The sequence below is a fragment of the Oncorhynchus keta genome, chromosome 28 (genome assembly GCF_023373465.1).
Source record: "Oncorhynchus keta strain PuntledgeMale-10-30-2019 chromosome 28, Oket_V2, whole genome shotgun sequence".
NCBI lineage: Eukaryota > Metazoa > Chordata > Actinopteri > Salmoniformes > Salmonidae > Oncorhynchus > Oncorhynchus keta.
In genome coordinates, this window is record NC_068448.1 from 812,478 (window position 1) to 834,997 (window position 22,520).

At 45.1% G+C, this 22,520-nt stretch overlaps 1 protein-coding gene and 2 long non-coding RNA genes across 7 annotated transcripts in view; 1 reads left to right on the forward strand and 2 right to left on the reverse strand.

Annotated features, from left to right (window-relative positions):
• Positions 1-22,520, forward strand: part of LOC127913050 (CD9 antigen-like) — a 47,126-nt gene that overhangs the window by 21,675 nt on the left and 2,931 nt on the right. For 2 of the 3 annotated variants that reach the window (XM_052484308.1, XM_052484309.1), the window contains exons 2-5: positions 12,670-12,772; positions 14,760-14,857; positions 18,136-18,210; positions 18,397-18,486. In XM_052484308.1, coding sequence (XP_052340268.1) covers positions 12,670-12,772; positions 14,760-14,857; positions 18,136-18,210; positions 18,397-18,486 — 366 coding nt within the window. The remainder of the gene's footprint in view (positions 1-12,669; positions 12,773-14,759; positions 14,858-18,135; positions 18,211-18,396; positions 18,487-22,520) is intronic. The other variant, XM_052484310.1, reaches the window with a different exon arrangement.
• On the reverse strand, positions 14,868-18,129 carry LOC127913053 (uncharacterized). Of its 2 annotated transcripts, none has more exons than XR_008084444.1 (4): positions 18,071-18,129; positions 17,735-18,022; positions 17,543-17,686; positions 14,868-17,312 (listed from the first exon to the last, which is right to left on the reverse strand). It is a non-coding gene; the product is annotated as an uncharacterized LOC127913053 (long non-coding RNA). The 2 variants fall into 2 exon arrangements; XR_008084443.1 differs by adding an exon at positions 17,404-17,451 and having other exon boundaries at positions 17,735-18,111.
• Positions 21,461-22,520, reverse strand: part of LOC127913052 (uncharacterized) — a 1,332-nt gene continuing 272 nt past the window's right edge. The window contains exons 2-3 of one of the 2 annotated variants that reach the window (XR_008084441.1): positions 21,723-22,520; positions 21,461-21,533 (exon numbers count right to left, since the gene is read on the reverse strand). The exon at positions 21,723-22,520 is cut by the window's right edge and continues 22 nt beyond it. This is a non-coding gene — a long non-coding RNA (uncharacterized LOC127913052). Of the gene's footprint in view, positions 21,534-21,577; positions 21,660-21,722 lie in introns of those variants that run through there. The other variant, XR_008084442.1, reaches the window with a different exon arrangement.

Consider the following 22,520-nt stretch of genomic DNA (forward strand, 5'->3'; position numbering starts at 1 on the left):
AGCCAGTAATTCAGTCAGCCAGCCAGTAATTCCGTCAGCCAGCCAGTAATTCCGTCAGCCAGCCAGTAATTCCGTCAGCCAGCCAGTAATTCCGTCAGCCAGCCAGTAATTCAGCCAGCCAGCCAGTAATTCAGCCAGCAAGCCAGTAATTCAGTCAGCCAGCCAGTAATTCAGTCAGCCAGCCAGTAATTCAGTCAGCCAGCCAGTAATTCATTCAGCCAGCCAGTAATTCATTCAGCCAGCCAGTAATTCCAGTCAGCCAGCCAGTAATTCAGTCAGCCAGCCAGTAATTCAGTCAGCCAGCCAGTAATTCAGTCAGCCAGCCAGTAATTCAGTCAGCCAGCCAGTAATTCAGTCAGCCAGCCAGTAATTCAGTTAGTCAGTCGGTCGGTCAGCCAGTAATTCAGCCAGCCAGAAATTCAGCCAGCCAGCCAGTAATTCAGTCAGCCAGCCAGTATTTCAGCCAGCCAGTAATTCAGTTAGTCAGTCGGTCGGTCAGCCAGTAATTCAGCCAGCCAGCCAGTAATTCAGCCAGCCAGCCAGTAATTCAGCCAGCCAGCCAGTAATTCAGCCAGCCAGCCAGTAATTCAGCCAGCCAGACAGTAATTCAGCCAGCCAGACAGTAATTCAGCCAGCCAGACAGTAATTCAGCCAGCCAGACAGTAATTCAGTCAGCCAGCCAGTAATTCAGTCAGCCATAGATGGGCTGTAGCTCGTTTAGATGAAAAGCATGTAGCTGTGCTGTCACTGTGACACTGGGAAACTGATGTATATCATGCAGGCAACTGGATAAACGGCAACCCTCTGTCACAGACAGACAGGCACAGAACAGCTGATGGAGCTCTGACACACTGCTACAGAACAGCTGATGGAGCTCTGACACACTGGCACAGAACAGCTGATGGAGCTCTGACACACTGGTACAGAACAGCTGATGGAGCTCTGACACACTGGTACAGAACAGCTGATGGAGCTCTGACACACTGGTACAGAACAGCTGATGGAGCTCTGACACACTGGTACAGAACAGCTGATGGAGCTCTGACACACTGGTACAGAACAGCCGATGGAGCTCTGACACACTGGTACAGAACAGCCGATGGAGCTCTGACACACTGGTACAGAACAGCCGATGGAGCTCTGACACACTGGTACAGAACAGCCGATGGAGCTCTGACACACTGGTACAGAACAGCCGATGGAGCTCTGACACACTGGTACAGAACAGCCGATGGAGCTCTGACACACTGGTACAGAACAGCCGATGGAGCTCTGACACACTGGTACAGAACAGCCGATGGAGCTCTGACACACTGGTACAGAACAGCCGATGGAGCTCTGACACACTGGTACAGAACAGCCGATGGAGCTCTGACACACTGGTACAGAACAGCCGATGGAGCTCTGACACACTGGTACAGAACAGCCGATGGAGCTCTGACACACTGGTACAGAACAGCCGATGGAGCTCTGACACACTGGTACAGAACAGCCGATGGAGCTCTGACACACTGGTACAGAACAGCCGATGGAGCTCTGACACACTGGTACAGAACAGCCGATGGAGCTCTGACACACTGGTACAGAACAGCCGATGGAGCTCTGACACACTGGTACAGAACAGCCGATGGAGCTCTGACACACTGGTACAGAACAGCCGATGGAGCTCTGACACACTGGTACAGAACAGCCGATGGAGCTCTGACACACTGGTACAGAACAGCCGATGGAGCTCTGACACACTGGTACAGAACAGCCGATGGAGCTCTGACACACTGGTACAGAACAGCCGATGGAGCTCTGACACACTGGTACAGAACAGCCGATGGAGCTCTGACACACTGGTACAGAACAGCCGATGGAGCTCTGACACACTGGTACAGAACAGCCGATGGAGCTCTGACACACTGGTACAGAACAGCCGATGGAGCTCTGACACACTGGTACAGAACAGCCGATGGAGCTCTGACACACTGGTACAGAACAGCCGATGGAGCTCTGACACACTGGTACAGAACAGCCGATGGAGCTCTGACACACTGGTACAGAACAGCCGATGGAGCTCTGACACACTGGTACAGAACAGCCGATGGAGCTCTGACACACTGGTACAGAACAGCCGATGGAGCTCTGACACACTGGTACCAGTGTGTCAGATTTACTAGTGCCTCTTCTTGTTATGGTGCCGACAGAGATGTTTGCTTCACAGGTCCTCAGGAAACTGTGCAGTATTTTGTTTTTTTAATCTATTATTTCTTACATAGTTATCCCAGAAAATATTAAGTCTTATTACAGCTGGGAGGAACTATTGGATATTTAGAGCAACGTGAATTTACCAACATTACGACCAGGAATACGACTTTCCCGAAGTGGATCCTCTGTCTGGACCACCACCCAGGACAATGGATGGGATCCCAGCCGGCGACCCAAAACAACGGCGCCGCAGAAGGGGCAGACGGAGCGGCCTCCTGGTCAGACTCCGTAGACGGGTTCACCTCTCACCGCTCCCGAGTACGCTACTCACCAACGTCCAGTCTCCTGACAACAGGCTAGATGAAATCCGAGCAAAAGGGTTGTCTTCCAGAGAGACATCAGAGACTGTAACGTTCTCTGTTTGAAGGAAACATGGCTCCTTCGGGATATGTTGTCGGAATCAGTACAGCCACCGGGCTTCTCCAGGCATCGCGCCGACAGAGATAAACAAGCCTCCCCCTTTTTCCTCTAAACATAACGATGGTCATTATGGCCAAACAGTTTTATTTTTGTTTCATCAGACCAGAGGACATTTCTCCAAAAAGTACGATCTTTGTCCCCATGTGCAGTTGAAAACCGTAATCTGGCTTTTTATGGCGGTGGATTCTTCCTTGCTGAATGGCCTTTCGGGTTATGTAGATATAGGACTCGTTTCACTGTGGATATAGATACTTTTGTACCTGTTTCCTCCAGCATCTTCACAAGGTCCTTTTCAGTTGTTCTGGGATTGATTTGCTCTTTTCACACCAAAGTACGTTCATCTCTAGGAGACAGAACGCGTCTCCTTCCTGAGCGGTATGACGGCTGCGTGGTCCCATGGTGTTTATACTTGCGTACTATTGTTTGTACAGATGAACGTGGCACCTTCAGGCGTTTGGAAATTCCTCCCAAGGATGAACCAGACTTGTGGAGGTCTACAACTTTTTTTTCTGAAGTCTTGGCTGATTTCTTTTGATTTTCCCGTGATGTCAAGCAAAGAGGCACTGGGTTTGAAGGTAGGCCTTGAAATACATCCACAGGTACACCTCCAATTGACTCAAATTATGTCAATTAGCCTATCAGAAGCTTCCAAAGCCATGACATCATTTTCTGGAATTTTCCAAGCTGTTAAAAGGCACAGTCAACTTAGTGTATTGAACTTCTGACCCACTGGAATTGTGATACAGTGAAAAAGTCTTTCTGTAAACAAATTTGGACACGTTTCTTGTTTTTTACATTTTTACAAAACTATAGTTTGTTAACAAGAAATGTGTGAATTGGTTGAAAAACGAGTTTAATGACTCCAACCTAAGTGTATGTAAACTTCCAACTTCAACTGTAGTTGTGACACTGGTAAAGCCTGCTGAATGAATGTGCATGTCTCTCCAGCACAGAATGCAAAGCCATTTTAGGAGATGAAAAACACACTAGTGTTTCCCCTATGATTTTTTATTTTTTTTTCTTTCTTCAGTGGTGGTGGTGGCAAAGTTGGCGTGGGGGGAGGAGTGGGTGTGGTCACCCACTCCTCCCCCCCCACGGTCAGACATAAGGGTAAAACCCTTTGGGCTGAGGTACCTAGCTGTGTTCAGACACACCATTGTCTGTAAAGGACGGTTATAGATGTGGAGAGAGGGAGAGAATTGTTAAACAACATCGTACAACAGGGTCCCCCCTTTTAAGCCCCCTTTCCCTCCACTCTCTCATCAGATACAATGGGGTTTGCCCCTACCCCACCCCCACCCGTCCTTCCTCTCTTCGTCTCTGCTGTTAACCCACTATAACAGACCTTAGAGCTACACCCCCCCCCCTCCCCACCCGTCCTTCCTCTTTCACTCTCATACTTTCTTTTCATCTTCATTCTTTCTCTGTTTACCCCCCTCACCCCCTCTCTCTCTCTGCTGATAACCCACTATAACAGACCTTAGAGCTACACCCCCCCCCCCTCTCTCTCTCTGCTGATAACCCACTATAACAGACCTTAGAGCTACACCCCCCCCACTCCTCTCTCTCTCTCTGCTGATAACCCACTATAACAGACCTTAGAGCTACCCCCCCCCCCCCCCCCTCTCTCTCTCTGCTGATAACCCACTATAACAGACCTTAGAGCTACACCACCCCCCTCCCCCCTCTCTCTCTCTGCTGATAACCCACTATAACAGACCTTAGAGCAACACCCCCTCCCCCCTCTCTCTCTGCTGATAACCCACTATAACAGACCTTAGAGCTACACCCCCTCCCCCCCTCTCTCTCTGCTGATAACCCACTATAACAGACCTTAGAGCTACACCCCCCTCCCCTCTCTCTCTCTGCTGATAACCCACTATAACAGACCTTAGGGCTACACCCCCCTCTCTCTCTACTGATAACCCACTATAACAGACCTTAGAGCAACACCCCCCTCCCCCTCTCTCTCTGCTGATAACCCACTATAACAGACCTTAGAGCTACCCCCTCCCCCCATCTCTCTCTGCTGATAACCCACTATAACAGACCTTAGAGCAACACCCCCCCCCCCCCTCTCTCTCTCTGCTGATAACCCACTATAACAGACCTTAGAGCAACACCCCCTCCCCCCTCTCTCTCTCTGCTGATAACCCACTATAACAGACCTTAGAGCTACACCCCCTCCCCCTCTCTCTCTCTGCTGATAACCCACTATAACAGACCTTAGAGCTACCCCCCCCCCCCTCTCTCTCTCTGCTGATAACCCACTATAACAGACCTTAGAGCTACACCCCCCCCTCCCCCCTCTCTCTCTCTGCTGATAACCCACTATAACAGACCTTAGAGCTACACCACCCCCCTCCCCCCTCTCTCTCTGCTGATAACCCACTATAACAGACCTTAGAGCAACACCCCCTCCCCCTCTCTCTCTCTGCTGATAACCCACTATAACAGACCTTAGAGCTACACCCCCTCCCCCTCTCTCTCTCTGCTGATAACCCACTATAACAGACCTTAGAGCTACACCCCCCTCCCCTCTCTCTCTCTGCTGATAACCCACTATAACAGACCTTAGGGCTACACCCCCCTCCCCCTCTCTCTCTCTACTGATAACCCACTATAACAGACCTTAGAGCAACACCCCCCTCCCCCTCTCTCTCTGCTGATAACCCACTATAACAGACCTTAGAGCTACCCCCCTCCCCCATCTCTCTGCTGATAACCCACTATAACAGACCTTAGAGCAACACCCCCCCCCCCCTCTCTCTCTGCTGATAACCCACTATAACAGACCATAGAGCAACACCCCCTCCCCCCTCTCTCTCTCTGCTGATAACCCACTATAACAGACCTTAGAGCAACACCCCCCCCCCCTCTCTCTCTCTGCTGATAACCCACTATAACAGACCTTAGAGCTACACCCCCTCTCTCTCTCTGCTGATAACCTACTATAACAGACCTTAGAGCTACCCCCCATCCCCCTCTCTCTCTCTTTGCTGATAACCCACTATAACAGACCTTAGAGCAACACCCCCTCCCCCTCTCTCTCTCTGCTGATAACCCACTATAACAGACCTTAGAGCTACACCCCTCTCTCTCTCTGCTGATAACCCACTATAACAGGCCTTAGAGCAACACCCCCCCCCCCCTCTCTCTCTCTGCTGATAACCTACTATAACAGACCTTAGAGCTACTCCCCCCCCCCCCTCTCTCTCTCTGCTGATAACCTACTATAACAGACCTTAGAGCTACCCCCCCTCCCCTCTCTCTTTGCTGATAACCCACTATAACAGACCTTAGAGCAACACCCCCTCCCCCCTCTCTCTCTGCTGATAACCCACTATAACAGACCTTAGAGCTACACCCCCCCCCCCCCTCTCTCTCTGCTGATAACCCACTATAACAGACCTTAGAGCTACACCCCCCTCTCTCTCTCTGCTGATAACCCACTATAACAGACCTTAGAGCAACACCCCCCCCCCCTCCCCTCTCTCTCTCTCTGCTGATAACCCACTATAACAGACCTTAGAGCTACACCCCCCTCTCTCTCTGCTGATAACCCACTATAACAGACCTTAGAGCTACCCCCCATCCACCCCTCTCTCTCTCTGCTGATAACCCACTATAACAGACCTTAGAGCTACACCCCCCTCCCCTCTCTCTCTCTGCTGATAACCCACTATAACAGACCTTAGAGCTACACCCCCCTCCCCCTCTCTCTCTCTGCTGATAACCCACTATAACAGACCTTAGAGCTACCCCCCTCTCTCTCTCTCTGCTGATAACCCACTATAACAGACCTTAGAGCTACCCCCCCATCCACCTCTCTCTCTCTGCTGATAACCCACTATAACAGACCTTAGAGCTACCCACCCCCCTCCCCCCTCTCTCTCTCTGCTGATAACCCACTATAACAGACCTTAGAGCTACCCCCCTCTCTCTCTCTCTGCTGATAACCCACTATAACAGACCTTAGAGCTAAACCCCCCCTCCCCCTCTCTCTCTGCTGATAACCCACTATAACAGACCTTAGAGCTACACCCCCCTCCCCCCTCTCTCTCTGCTGATAACCCACTATAACAGACCTTAGAGCTACACCCCCCTCCCCCCCTCTCTCTCTCTGCTGATAACCCACTATAACAGACCTTAGAGCAACACCCCCCTCCCCCTCTCTCTCTGCTGATAACCCACTATAACAGACCTTAGAGCTACCCCCCCTCTCTGCTGATAACCCACTATAACAGACCTTAGAGCAACACCCCCCTCTCTCTGCTGATAACCCACTATAACAGACCTTAGAGCAACACCCCCCTCCCCTCTCTCTCTCTGCTGATAACCCACTATAACAGACCTTAGAGCAACACCCCCCTCCCTCTCTCTCTCTCTGCTGATAACCCACTATAACAGACCTTAGAGCTACACCCCCCCCTCTCTCTCTGCTGATAACCCACTATAACAGACCTTAGAGCTATACTCCCCCCTCTCTCTCTCTCTGCTGATAACCCACTATAACAGTCCTTAGAGCTACACCTCCCCCTCCCCCCTCTCTCTCTCTGCTGATAACCCACTATAACAGACCTTAGAGCTACCCCCCCTCTCTCTCTGCTGATAACCCACTATAACAGACCTTAGAGCTACCCCCTCCCCCCCTCTCTGTCTCTGCTGATAACCCACTATAACAGACCTTAGAGCTACACCCCCCCTCTCTCTGCTGATAACCCACTGTAACAGACCTTAGAGCTACCCCCCCCTCTCTCTCTCTGCTGATAACCCACTATAACAGACCTTAGAGCAACACCCCCTCCCCCTCTCTCTCTCTGCTGATAACCCACTATAACAGACCTTAGAGCAACACCCCCCTCTCTCTCTGCTGATAACCCACTATAACAGACCTTAGAGCTACGCCCCCTCTCTGCTGATAACCCACTATAACAGACCTTAGAGCAACACCCCCTCCCCCCTCTCTCTCTCTGCTGATAACCCACTATAACAGACCTTAGAGCTACCCCCCTCTCTGTCTCTGCTGATAACCCACTATAACAGACCTTAGAGCTACCCCCCTCTCTGTCTCTGCTGATAACCCACTATAACAGACCTTAGAGCTACACCCCCTCCCCCCTCTCTCTCTGCTGATAACCCACTATAACAGACCTTAGAGCTACACCCCCCTCTCTCTCTGCTGATAACCCACTATAACAGACCTTAGAGCAACACCCCCCTCCCCCTCTCTCTCTCTGCTGATAACCCACTATAACAGACCTTAGAGCTACACCCCCCTCTCTCTCTGCTGATAACCCACTATAACAGACCTTAGAGCAACACCCCCCTCCCCCCTCTCTCTCTGCTGATAACCCACTATAACAGACCTTAGAGCTACCCCCCCCCCTCTCTCTCTCTTTGCTGATAACCCAATATAACAGACCTTAGAGCAACACCCCCTCCCCTCTCTCTCTCTGCTGATAACCCACTATAACAGACCTTAGAGCTACACCCCCTCTCTCTCTGCTGATAACCCACTATAACAGACCTTAGAGCTACACCCCCTCCCCCTCTCTCTCTCTGCTGATAACCCACTATAACAGACCTTAGAGCTACCCCCCCCCCTCTCTCTCTGCTGATAACCCACTATAACAGACCTTAGAGCAACACCCCCCTCCCCCCTCTCTCTCTCTGCTGATAACCCACTATAACAGACCTTAGAGCTACACCCCCATCCCCCTCTCTCTCTCTGCTGATAACCCACTATAACAGACCTTAGAGCTACACCCCCCCCCCTCTCTCTCTCTGCTGATAACCCACTATAACAGACCTTAGAGCTACCCCCTCTCTCTCTCTGCTGATAACCTACTATAACAGACCTTAGAGCTACCCCCTCCCCCTCTCTCTCTTTGCTGATAACCCACTATAACAGACCTTAGAGCAACACCCCCTCCCCCCTCTCTCTCTGCTGATAACCCACTATAACAGACCTTAGAGCTACACCCCCCCCCCCTCTCTCTCTGCTGATAACCCACTATAACAGACCTTAGAGCAACACCCCCATCCCCCTCTCTCTCTCTGCTGATAACCCACTATAACAGACCTTAGAGCTACACCCCGCCCCCTCCCCCTCTCTCTCTCTGCTGATAACCCACTATAACAGACCTTAGAGCAACACCCCCCTCTCTCTGCTGATAACCCACTATAACAGACCTTAGAGCAACACCCCCCTCCCCCCTCTCTCTCTGCTGATAACCCACTATAACAGACCTTAGGGCTACACCCCCCCCCCCTCTCTCTCTCTGCTGATAACCCACTATAACAGACCTTAGAGCTACACCCCCCTCCCCCTCTCTCTCTCTGCTGATAACCCACTATAACAGACCTTAGAGCAACACCCCCCTCCCCCCTCTCTAGACTACACTGAACAGACCATTAGACTACACCATTAAAGCCTACACTGAACAGACCATTAGACTACACCATTAAAGCCAACACTGAACAGACCATTAGACTACACTATTAAAGCCTACACTGAACAGACCATTAGACTACACCATTAAAGCCTACACTGAACAGACCATTAGACTACACTATTAAAGCCTACACTGAACAGACCATTAGACTACACCATTAAAGCCTACACTGAACAGACCATTAGACTACACCATTAAAGCCAACACTGAACAGACCATTAGACTACACCATGAAAGCCTACACTGAACAGACCAATTAGACTACACTATTAAAGCCTACACTGAACAGACCATTAGACTACACTGAACAGACCATTAGACTACATCATTAAAGCCTACACTGAACAGACCATTAGACTACACTGAACAGACCATTAGACTACACTGAACAGACCATTAGACTACATCATTAAAGCCTACACTGAACAGACCATTAGACTACACTGAACAGACCATTAGACTACATCATTAAAGCCTACACTGAACAGACCATTAGACTACACTGAACAGACCATTAGACTACACTGAACAGACCATTAGACTACACTGAACAGACCATTAGACTACACTGAACAGACCATTAGACTACACTGAACAGACCATTAGACTACACCATGAAAGCCTACACTGAACAGACCATTAGACTACATCATTAAAGCCTACACTGAACAGACCATTAGACTACACTGAACAGACCATTAGACTACACTGAACAGACCATTAGACTACATCATTAAAGCCTACACTGAACAGACCATTAGACTACACCATTAAAGCCTACACTGAACAGACCATTAGACTACACTGAACAGACCATTAGACTACATCATTAAAGCCTACACTGAACAGACCATTAGACTACACTGAACAGACCATTAGACTACACTGAACAGACCATTAGACTACACTGAACAGACCATTAGACTACACTGAACAGACCATTAGACTACACTGAACAGACCATTAGACTACACCATGAAAGCCTACACTGAACAGACCATTAGACTACACTATTAAAGCCTACACTGAACAGACCATTAGACTACACCATGAAAGCCTACACTGAACAGACCATTAGACTACACTATTAAAGCCTACACTGAACAGACCATTAGACTACACTATTAAAGCCTACACTGAACAGACCATTAGACTACACTGAACAGACCATTAGACTACACTGAACAGACCATTAGACTACACTGAACAGACCATTAGACTACACCATTAAAGCCTACACTGAACAGACCATTAGACTACACTATTAAAGCCTACACTGAACAGACCATTAGACTACACTGAACAGACCATTAGACTACACTGAACAGACCATTAGACTACACTGAACAGACCATTAGACTACACTGAACAGACCATTAGACTACACTGAACAGACCATTAGACTACACTGAACAGACCATTAGACTATACCATTAAAGCCTACACTGAACAGACCATTAGACTACACCATTAAAGCCTACACTGAACAGACCATTAGACTACACTGAACAGACCATTAGACTACACTGAACATACCATTAGACTACACTGAACAGACCATTAGACTACACCATTAAAGCCAACACTGAACAGACCATTAGACTACACCATTAAAGCCTACACTGAACAGACCATTAGACTACACCATTAAAGCCAACACTGAACAGACCATTAGACTACACTGAACAGACCATTAGACTACACTGAACAGACCATTAGACTACACTGAACAGACCATTAGACTACACTGAACAGACCATTAGACTACACTGAACAGACCATTAGACTACACTGAACAGACCATTAGACTACACCATTAAAGCCTACACTGAACAGACCATTAGACTACACTGAACAGACCATTAGACTACACTGAATAGACCATTGTACTGTACTAAACTACTGTACTAAACTACTGTACTAAACTACTGTACTCTACTAAACTACTGTACTCTACTAAACTACTGTACTAAACTACTGTACTCTACTAAACTACTGTACTAAACTACTGTACTAAACTACTGTACTCTATTGTACTAAACTACTGTACTCTATTGTACTAAACTACTGTACTCTATTGTACTAAACTACTGTACTAAACTACTGTACTCTACTGTGCTACTGTACTGTTATTGTACTAATGTTCTGTACTAAACTACTGTACTCTACTGTACTACTGTACTGTTATTGTACTAAAGTTCTGTACTAAACTACTGTACTGTACTACTGTACTGTTATTGTACTAAAGTTCTGTACTAAACTACTGTACTATTGTACTAATGTTCTGTACTAAACTACTGTACTCTACTATTGTACTAAACTACTGTACTGTATTGACTTCCTACGGTACTAAACTACTGTACTGTATTGACTTCCTACGGTACTAAACTACTGTACTCTACTATTGTACTAAACTACTGTACTATTGTACTAAAGTTCTGTACTAAACTACTGTACTATTGTACTAAAGTTCTGTACTAAACTACTGTACTCTACTATTGTACTAAACTACTGTACTGTACTACTGTACTGTTATTGTACTAAAGTTCTGTACTAAACTACTGTACTATTGTACTAATGTTCTGTACTAAACTTCTGTACTGTATTGACTTCCTACTGGCTCAGATTGGTCTGGTTTGGACCAACCAGATGTGGTCTTGTTTATGGAAGGAGGTAATTACGACAATAGCCGGTGTGTAGACCCCAAATATGCAAAAATAACTGTGTTCCTATTTAGCATAAATTACCATGAAGAGAAGGATATTCATGTCCATAATTATGCATTCTATGCATTATGCAAAACCTGTCGAGGTGTGATGTCATCGCTGACGCATCATTCTCTCTGCAGACTTCATGGAATGTAAATCCCAGATAGAAAACATTAAAAACGCATTTAAAAAAAAAACCCAGAGGGAGATTTTGACCGTAATTCTGTTACCATACTTTGCATCGTCGCAGTTGTTAAACTAAATTAGTTTTTTTCGTGAAATGCACGTGTAAATTGATCAAAGTGAGCCCCTGTCCATAGAGTTGAATGAGCCCCTGTCCATAGAGTTGAATGAGCCCCTGTCCATAGAGTTGAATGAGCCCCTGTCCATAGAGTTGAATGAGCCCCTGTCCATAGAGTTGAATGAGCCCCTGTCCATAGAGTTGAATGAGCCCCTGTCCATAGAGTTGAATGAGCCCCTGTCCATAGAGTTGAATGAGCCCCTGTCCATAGAGTTGAATGAGCCCCTGTCCATAGAGTTGAATGAGCCCCTGTCCATAGAGTTGAATGAGCCCCTGTCCATAGAGTTGAATGAGCCCCTGTCCATAGAGTTGAATGAGCCCCTGTCCATGGAGTTGAATAGGAGAGGAGAAGAGAGGAGAAGAGAGGAGAGGAGAGGAGAGGAGAGGAGGTGTGATGTAGGTGTATGCTGATGGTCTGTTGTTGAGGGGAAATGTGAGTAAGACACAAATAGCCTTCTAACTATCTCTCTTATCTTCTTTCCTCTCTGTCACGCTCACTCTCGCTCCCCCTCTCTCCTCTCTCTACTAGTTGATGGGCTCGTTGGTCCTTGCAGTCGGGCTCTGGTTGCGGTTCGATCCTGAGACCGTCGCTCTGCTGAACGGAGACGGGGCGCCAGACACCTTCTTTTATGGTGAGTACAGGGACAGGAATCAGCCAATCAGTAGGGAGGGGATGTGTGAGTTAGCCAATGGGACTGGAGGAGGCCTATAAATGAACCAATGAGCATGGAGGAGTGACATAATGTCAGAGAGGCTGAAAGTGGCCCTGGAGAAGCGGTGAGGATTGTAATTTCAATAGGGTCACAAAAATGTCTGCTTATAAACTGTATGAAAAACAGCGATGTCTAATGTCTGTTTAGTCCACAGTTATAATACTGACTCTCCTGCTGGTCACTACATTGTCTGTTTAGTCCACAGTTATGGTACTGACTCTCCTGCTGGTCACTACATTATGTCTGTTTAGTCCACAGTTATGGTACTGACTCTCCTGCTGGTCACTACATTATGTCTGTTTAGTCCACAGTTATGGTACTGACTCTCCTGCTGGTCACTACATTATGTCTGTTTAGTCCACAGTTATGGTACTGACTCTCCTGCTGGTCACTACATTATGTCTGTTTAGTCCACAGTTATGGTACTGACTCTCCTGCTGGTCACTACATTATGTCTGTTTAGTCCACAGTTATGGTACTGACTCTCCTGCTGGTCACTACATTATGTCTGTTTAGTCCACAGTTATAATACTGACTCTCCTGCTGGTCACTACATTATGTCTGTTTAGTCCACAGTTATAATACTGACTCTCCTGCTGGTCACTACATTATGTCTGTTTAGTCCACAGTTATGGTACTGACTCTCCTGCTGGTCACTACATTATGTCTGTTTAGTCCACAGTTATGGTACTGACTCTCCTGCTGGTCACTACATTATGTCTGTTTAGTCCACAGTTATAATACTGACTCTGCTGCTGGTCACTACATTATGTCTGTTTAGTCCACAGTTATAATACTGACTCTCCTGCTGGTCACTACATTATGTCTGTTTAGTCCACAGTTATGGTACTGACTCTCCTGCTGGTCACTACATTATGTCTGTTTAGTCCACAGTTATAATACTGACTCTCCTGCTGGTCACTACATTATGTCTGTTTAGTCCACAGTTATGGTACTGACTCTCCTGCTGGTCACTACATTATGTCTGTTTAGTCCACAGTTATGGTACTGACTCTCCTGCTGGTCACTACATTATGTCTGTTTAGTCCACAGTTATGGTACTGACTCTCCTGCTGGTCACTACATTATGTCTGTTTAGTCCACAGTTATAATACTGACTCTCCTGCTGGTCACTACATTATGTCTGTTTAGTCCACAGTTATGGTACTGACTCTCCTGCTGGTCACTACATTATGTCTGTTTAGTCCACAGTTATAATACTGACTCTCCTGCTGGTCACTACATTATGTCTGTTTAGTGCAGATGATGTTCAGCTTGTAAAGTTCTCTCACATATGATCTGGTTGATAACCGTGTTGTTTGTGTGGTCTAATGCTGCCCTCTGCTGGTGCTCCTGGGAACTGCAACAGTCTCGCTGGATATATAATACCCTGAATGGTCTTTCATCTGATTTGTTTTCCTCTCTCTCCCTCTCTCTCTCCCTCTCTCTCTGTCTCTCTCTCTCCCTCTCTCTCTCTCTCTCTCTCTCTCTCCGTCTCTCTCTCTGTCTCTCTCTCTCTCTCTCTCTGTCTCTCTCTCTCTCTCTCTCTGTCTCTCTCTCTCTCTCTCTCTCTCTCTCTCTCTCTCTCTCTCCGTCTCTCTCTCCGTCTCTCTCTCTGTCTCTCTCTGTCTCTCTCTCTCTCTCTCTCTCTCCGTCTCTCTCTCTGTCTCTCTCTCTCTCTCTCTCTCTGTCTCTCTCTCTCTCTCTCTCTCTGTCTCTCTCTCTCTCTCTCTCTCTCTCTCTCTCTGTCTCTCTCTCTCTCTCTGTCTCTCTCTCTCTCTCTGTCTCTCTCTCTCTCTCTCTCTCTCTCTGTCTCTCTCTCTCCGTCTCTCTCCGTCTCTCTCTGTCTCTCTCTCTCTCTCCGTCTCTCTCTGTCTCTCTCTCTGTCTCTCTCTCTGTCCCCCAGGTGTGTATATCCTGATCATAGCGGGCAGTCTAGTGATGTTGGTGGGATTCTTTGGCTGCTGTGGAGCCATACGAGAGTCCCAGTGTCTGCTGGGGTCGGTGAGTTGACGCACTTCCCCGAGGGGCAGAAAACACAATCGAGCTAGCTAGATAATTAGTCCGATCTTGACTGAACTCAGAATCTTCAGTAACACTAATTTGTAGTTCGTCAGTGTGCTTATAAGTCTCTTATAGGCCCTTTTACTAGGGAGATTCAGTGGAGGAGAAAGTATCCAATTCTTATACTGTAGTAAAAGTAAAGATGCCTTTATAGACAATGACTCATGTAAAAGTGAAAGTCACTCAGTAAAATACTACTTGAGTAAAAGTCTAAAAGTATTTTGGTTTTAAATATACTTAAGTATCCACAGTAAATGTATAAGTCATTTCAACTTCCTGATATTAAGCAAAGCAGACAGCACAATGTTGTTATTATTATTGTTAGATAGCCAGGGGAACACTCCGACACTCAGATATCATTACAGATAGCCAGGGGTACACTCCGACACTCAGATATCATTACAGATAGCCAGGGGCCCACTCCGACACTCAGATATCATTACAGATAGCCAGGGGCCCACTCCGACACTCAGATATCATTACAAATAGCCAGGGGCCCACTCCAACACTCAGACATCATTTACAGATAGCCAGAAGAACACTCCTACACTCAGACATCATTACAGATTGCCAGGGGAACACTCCAACACTCAGATATCATTACAGATAGCCAGGGGAACACTCCTACACTCAGACATCATTACAGATTGCCAGGGGAACACTCCAACACTCAGACATCATTACAGATAGCCAGGGGAACACTCCTACACTCAGACATCATTACAGATTGCCAGGGGAACACTCCAACACTCAGACATCATTACAGATAGCCAGGGGAACACTCCATCACTCAGACATAATTTACAGATAGCCAGGGGAACACTCAGATATCATTACAGATAGCCAGGCGAACACTCCAACACTCAGACATAATTTACAGATAGCCAGGGGAACACTCAGACATCATTTACAGATAGCCAGGGGAACACTCCAACACTCAGACATCATTTACAGATAGCCAGGGGAACACTCCATCACTCAGACATCATTTACAGATAGCCAGGGGAACACTCCATCACTCAGACATCATTTACCAACATTGCATTTGTGTTTAGTGAGTCTTCCAGATCAGAGGCAGTAGGGATGACCAGGGATGTTCTCTGTTTAGTGAGTCCTCCAGATCAGAGACAGTAGGGATGACCAGGGATGTTCTGTGTTTAGTGAGTCCTCCAGATCAGAGACAGTAGGGATGACCAGGGATGTTCTCTGTTTAGTGAGTCCTCCAGATCAGAGGCAGTAGGGATGACCAGGGATGTTCTCTGTTTAGTGAGTCCTCCAGATCAGAGGCAGTAGGGATGACCAGGGATGTTCTCTGTTTAGTGAGTCCTCCAGATCAGAGGCAGTAGGGATGACCAGGGATGTTCTCTGTTTAGTGAGTCCTCCAGATCAGAGACAGTAGGGATGACCAGGGATGTTCTCTGTTTAGTGAGTCTTCCAGATCAGAGGCAGTAGGGATGACCAGGGATGTTCTCTGTTTAGTGAGTCCTCCAGATCAGAGACAGTAGTGATGACCAGGGATGTTCTCTGTTTAGTGAGTCTTCCAGATCAGAGGCAGTAGGGAGGACCAGGGATGTTCTGTGTTTAGTGAGTCTTCCAGATCAGAGGCAGTAGGGAGGACCAGGGATGTTCTGTGTTTAGTGAGTCTTCCAGATCAGAGGCAGTAGGGAGGACCAGGGATGTTCTGTGTTTAGTGAGTCTTCCAGATCAGAGACAGTAGGGAGGACCAGGGATGTTCTCTGTTTAGTGAGTCCTCCAGATCAGAGGCAGTAGGGATGACCAGGGATGTTCTCTGTTTAGTGAGTCCTCCAGATCAGAGACAGTAGGGATGACCAGGGATGTTCTCATGATAATTGTGTACAATTGGACCATTTTCCTTTCAAAATGTATCGAGTACTTTTGGGTGTCAGGGATATATGTATGGAGTAAAAAGTACATTATTTTTCTCCATATTACCGTACCATATTTCTACCAAACTGTCCAGATATGACCTTGTTGGACATTAAGGGGTATACATACCTCTCCCTACAGACAACATTCATGTCAAACTCTGATAACTTATAATGTTTCAATAGGAAATCACTTAATTATGGTTCACGAGACCTATTAAAGGCCTTTAGACGCTACTTATATACACATACACACTATAAATTAGTGGCTAGTATGTGTACCTTTTAAAATACAATGTTACCGAATCATCTACTCCCAAGAGCTCGGGATAAAGCCAGATCAGAAACCATGGAAACAGTCCACTCTAACCTGTCTTTGTGTTCCAGATCAGAAACCATGGAAACAGTGCACTCTTACCTGTCTTTGTGTTCCAGATCAGAAACCATGGAAACGCTCTTACCTGTCTTTGTGTTCCAGATCAGAAACCATGGAAACGGTCCACTCTAACCTGTCTTTGTGTTCCAGATCAGAAACCATGGAAACGCTCTTACCTGTCTTTGTGTTCCAGATCAGAAACCATGGAAACGGTCCACTCTTACCTGTCTTTGTGTTCCAGATCAGAAACCATGGAAACGGTCCACTCTAACCTGTCTTTGTGTTCCAGATCAGAAACCATGGAAACAGTCCACTCTAACCTGTCTTTGTGTTCCAGATCAGAAACCATGGAAACGCTCTTACCTGTCTTTGTGTTCCAGATCAGAAACCATGGAAACGGTCCACTCTAACCTGTCTTTGTGTTCCAGATCAGAAACCATGGAAACGGTCCACTCTAACCTGTCTTTGTGTTCCAGATCAGAAACCATGGAAACGGTCCACTCTAACCTGTCTTTGTGTTCCAGATCAGAAACCATGGAAACAGTCCACTCTAACCTGTCTTTGTGTTCCAGATCAGAAACCATGGAAACGGTCCACTCTAACCTGTCTTTGTGTTCCAGATCAGAAACCATGGAAACGGTCCACTCTAACCTGTCTTTGTGTTCCAGATCAGAAACCATGGAAACGGTCCACTCTAACCTGTCTTTGTGTTCCAGATCAGAAACCATGGAAACGGTCCACTCTAACCTGTCTTTGTGTTCCAGATCAGAAACCATGGAAACGGTCCACTCTAACCTGTCTTTGTGTTCCAGATCAGAAACCATGGAAACGGTCCACTCTAACCTGTCTTTGTGTTCCAGGTCAGAAACCATGGAAACGGTCCACTCTAACCTGTCTTTGTGTTCCAGATCAGAAACCATGGAAACGGTCCACTCTAACCTGTCTTTGTGTTTCAGTTCTTTGCCTGCCTGCTGATAATCTTTGGCGCTGAGGTTGCTGCTGGTGTGTTTGGCTTCTTGAACAAAGACAAGGTACCCATAATACACCGCACCAGTCCACCACGCTATTGTGGTTCCAACTGTCATTTATTGTCTTACTTCAGATAACCAATCAGACGGAGTTGTCGCGCTAAGGGACGAGCGTTTGCGTCGCAGTAACGCCACCTGTCAGAAGATAATAATTATTTTTATGGTCTTGTCTGATTTCTTTTCTCACAGATAATCGAAGATGTCCAGAACTATTACATCAAATCCTACAACGACAACAAAAACAACAACACAATGTTACACAACTCTTACCACAAAGTTGTAAGTACATTTTAACACTTAACATTTTTTCTGGTGAAAAAACGACGCTTGAAAACAATAGTTCATACGATAGATGCATATTGTTGATTTCAATGATACTAAACTCTAGTAGAACTACCGATTTACCCTCCATAATGATACTAAACTCTAGTAGAACTACCGATTTACCCTCCATAATTATACTAAACTCTAGTAGAACTACCGATTTACCCTCCATAATGATACTAAACTCTAGTAGAACTACCGATTTACCCTCCATAATGATACTAAACTCTAGTAGAACTACCGATTTACCCTCCATAATGATACTAAACTCTAGTAGAACTACCGATTTAACCTCCATAATGATACTAAACTCTAGTAGAACTACCGATTTAACCTCCATAATGATACTAAACTCTAGTAGAACTACCGATTTAACCTCCATAATGATACTAAACTCTAGTAGAACTACCGATTTACCCTCCATAATGATACTAAACTCTAGTAGAACTACCGATTTACCCTCCATAATGATACTAAACTCTAGTAGAACTACCGATTTACCCTCCATAATGATACTAAACTCTAGTAGAACTACCGATTTACCCTCCATAATGATACTAAACTCTAGTAGAACTACCGATTTACCCTCCATAATGATACTAAACTCTAGTAGAACTACCGATTTACCCTCCATAATGATACTAAACTCTAGTAGAACTACCGATTTACCCTCCATAATGATACTAAACTCTAGTAGAACTACCGATTTACCCTCCATAATGATACTAAACTCTAGTAGAACTACCGATTTACCCTCCATAATGATACTAAACTCTAGTAGAAATACCGATTTACCCTCCATAATGATACTAAACTCTAGTAGAAATACCGATTTAACCTCCATAATGATACTAAACTCTAGTAGAACTACCGATTTACCCTCCATAATGATACTAAACTCTAGTAGAACTACCGATTTACCCTCCATAATGATACTAAACTCTAGTAGAACTACCGATTTACCCTCCATAATGATACTAAACTCTAGTAGAACTACCGATTTACCCTCCATAATTATACTAAACTCTAGTAGAACTACCGATTTACCCTCCATAATGATACTAAACTCTAGTAGAACTACCGATTTACCCTCCATAATGATACTAAACTCTAGTAGAACTACCGATTTACCCTCCATAATGATACTAAACTCTAGTAGAACTACCGATTTACCCTCCATAATGATACTAAACTCTAGTAGAACTACCGATTTACCCTCCATAATGATACTAAACTCTAGTAGCACTACCGATTTACCCTCCATAATGATACTAAACTCTAGTAGAACTACCGATTTACCCTCCATAATGATACTAAACTCTAGTAGAACTACCGATTTACCCTCCATAATGATACTAAACTCTAGTAGAACTACCGATTTACCCTCCATAATGATACTAAACTCTAGTAGAACTACCGATTTACCCTCCATAATGATACTAAACTCTAGTAGAACTACCGATTTACCCTCCATAATGATACTAAACTCTAGTAGAACTACCGATTTACCCTCCATAATGATACTAAACTCTAGTAGAACTACCGATTTACCCTCCATAATGATACTAAACTCTAGTAGAACTACCGATTTACCCTCCATAATGATACTAAACTCTAGTAGAACTACCGATTTACCCTCCATAATGATACTAAACTCTAGTAGAACTACCGATTTACCCTCCATAATGATACTAAACTCTAGTAGAACTACCGATTTACCCTCCATAATGATACTAAACTCTAGTAGAACTACCGATTTACCCTCCATAATGATACTAAACTCTAGTAGAACTACCGATTTACCCTCCATAATGATACTAAACTCTAGTAGAACTACCGATTTACCCTCCATAATGATACTAAACTCTAGTAGAACTACCGATTTACCCTCCATAATGATACTAAACTCTAGTAGAACTACCGATTTACCCTCCATAATGATACTAAACTCTAGTAGAACTACCGATTTACCCTCCATAATGATACTAAACTCTTGTAGAACTACCGATTTACCCTCCATAATGATACTAAACTCTAGTAGAACTACCGATTTACCCTCCATAATGATACTAAACTCTAGTAGAACTACCGATTTACCCTCCATAATGATACTAAACTCTAGTAGAACTACCGATTTACCCTCCATAATGATACTAAACTCTAGTAGAACTACCGATTTACCCTCCATAATGATACTAAACTCTAGTAGAACTACCGATTTACCCTCCATAATGATACTAAACTCTAGTAGAACTACCGATTTACCCTCCATAATGATACTAAACTCTAGTAGAACTACCGATTTACCCTCCATAATGATACTAAACTCTAGTAGATTTACCCTCCATAATTATTGTGACATTTTCTTTTGTTATTTTGTCTCCAGCACTTTGGATTTTAAATTAAACAATGATTATGAGGTTGAAGTGCAGACTGTCAGCTTTAATTTGAGGGTGTTTATGAGACAGGGTTTGGGACCATGTTTTGTGGAGGTACTACTTTTAATTTGAGGGTATCTCCATTCATATCTGATCAATCATTTAGAAATTACAGTATTCTTGTACTTAGTCCCCCACATTTTAGCGGACCAAAAGTATTGAGACAGATTGACTTACGTGTATTAAAGTAGTCAGAAGTTTAGTATTTGGTCCCATATTTCTATCACACAATGACCACATCAAACTTGTGACTCTATAAACTTGTTGGATGCTGTTTGTTTTGGTTGTGTTTTAGATTATTTTGTGTCTAATAGAAATGAGATGATAAATAATGTATTGTGTCATTTTGGAGTCACTTTTATTGCAAATAATAGAATATGTTTCTAAACACTTCTACATTAATGTTATGGTTAAGGTTATGGATAATCCTGAATGAATCATGAATAACGAGTGAGAAAGTTAGAGACATAAATATCAACCCCCCCCCAAAAAAATGCTAACCTCTCCTGTTATTGTAATGGTGAGAGGTTAGCATGTCTTGGGGCTATGATATGAAATGCTAACCTCCCCTGTTATTATAATGGTGAGAGGTTAGCACGTCTTGGGGCTATGATATGAAATGCTAACCTCCCCTGTTATTGTAATGGTGAGAGGTTAGCATGTCTTGGGGCTATGATATGAAATGCTAACCTCCCCTGTTATTGTAATGGTGAGAGGTTAGCATGTCTTGGAGGTATGATATGAAATGCTAACCTCCCCTGTTATTGTAATGGTGAGAGGTTAGCATGTCTTGGAGGTATGATATGAAATGCTAACCTCCCCTGTTATTGTAATGGTGAGAGGTTAGCATGTCTTGGGGGTATGATATGAAATGCTAACCTCCCCTGTTATTGTAATGGTGAGAGGTTAGCATGTCTTGGGGGTATGATATGAAATGCTAACCTCCCCTGTTATTGTAATGGTGAGAGGTTAGCATGTCTTGGGGGTATGATATGAAATGCTAACCTCCCCTGTTATTGTAATGGTGAGAGGTTAGCATGTCTTGGGGGTATGATATGAAATGCTAACCTCCCCTGTTATTGTAATGGTGAGAGGTTAGCATGTCTTGGGGCTATGATATGAAATGCTAACCTCCCCTGTTATTGTAATGGTGAGAGGTTAGCATGTCTTGGAGGTATGATATGAAATGCTAACCTCCCCTGTTATTGTAATGGTGAGAGGTTAGCATGTCTTGGGGCTATGATATGAAATGCTAACCTCCCCTGTTATTGTAATGGTGAGAGGTTTAGCATGTCTTGGGGCTATGATATGAAATGCTAACCTCCCCTGTTATTGTAATGGTGAGAGGTTAGCATGTCTTGGGGCTATGATATGAAATGCTAACCTCCCCTGTTATTGTAATGGTGAGAGGTTAGCATGTCTTGGGGCTATGATATGAAATGCTAACCTCCCCTGTTATTGTAATGGTGAGAGGTTAGCACGTCTTGGGGCTATGATATGAAATGCTAACCTCCCCTGTTATTGTAATGGTGAGAGGTTAGCATGTCTTGG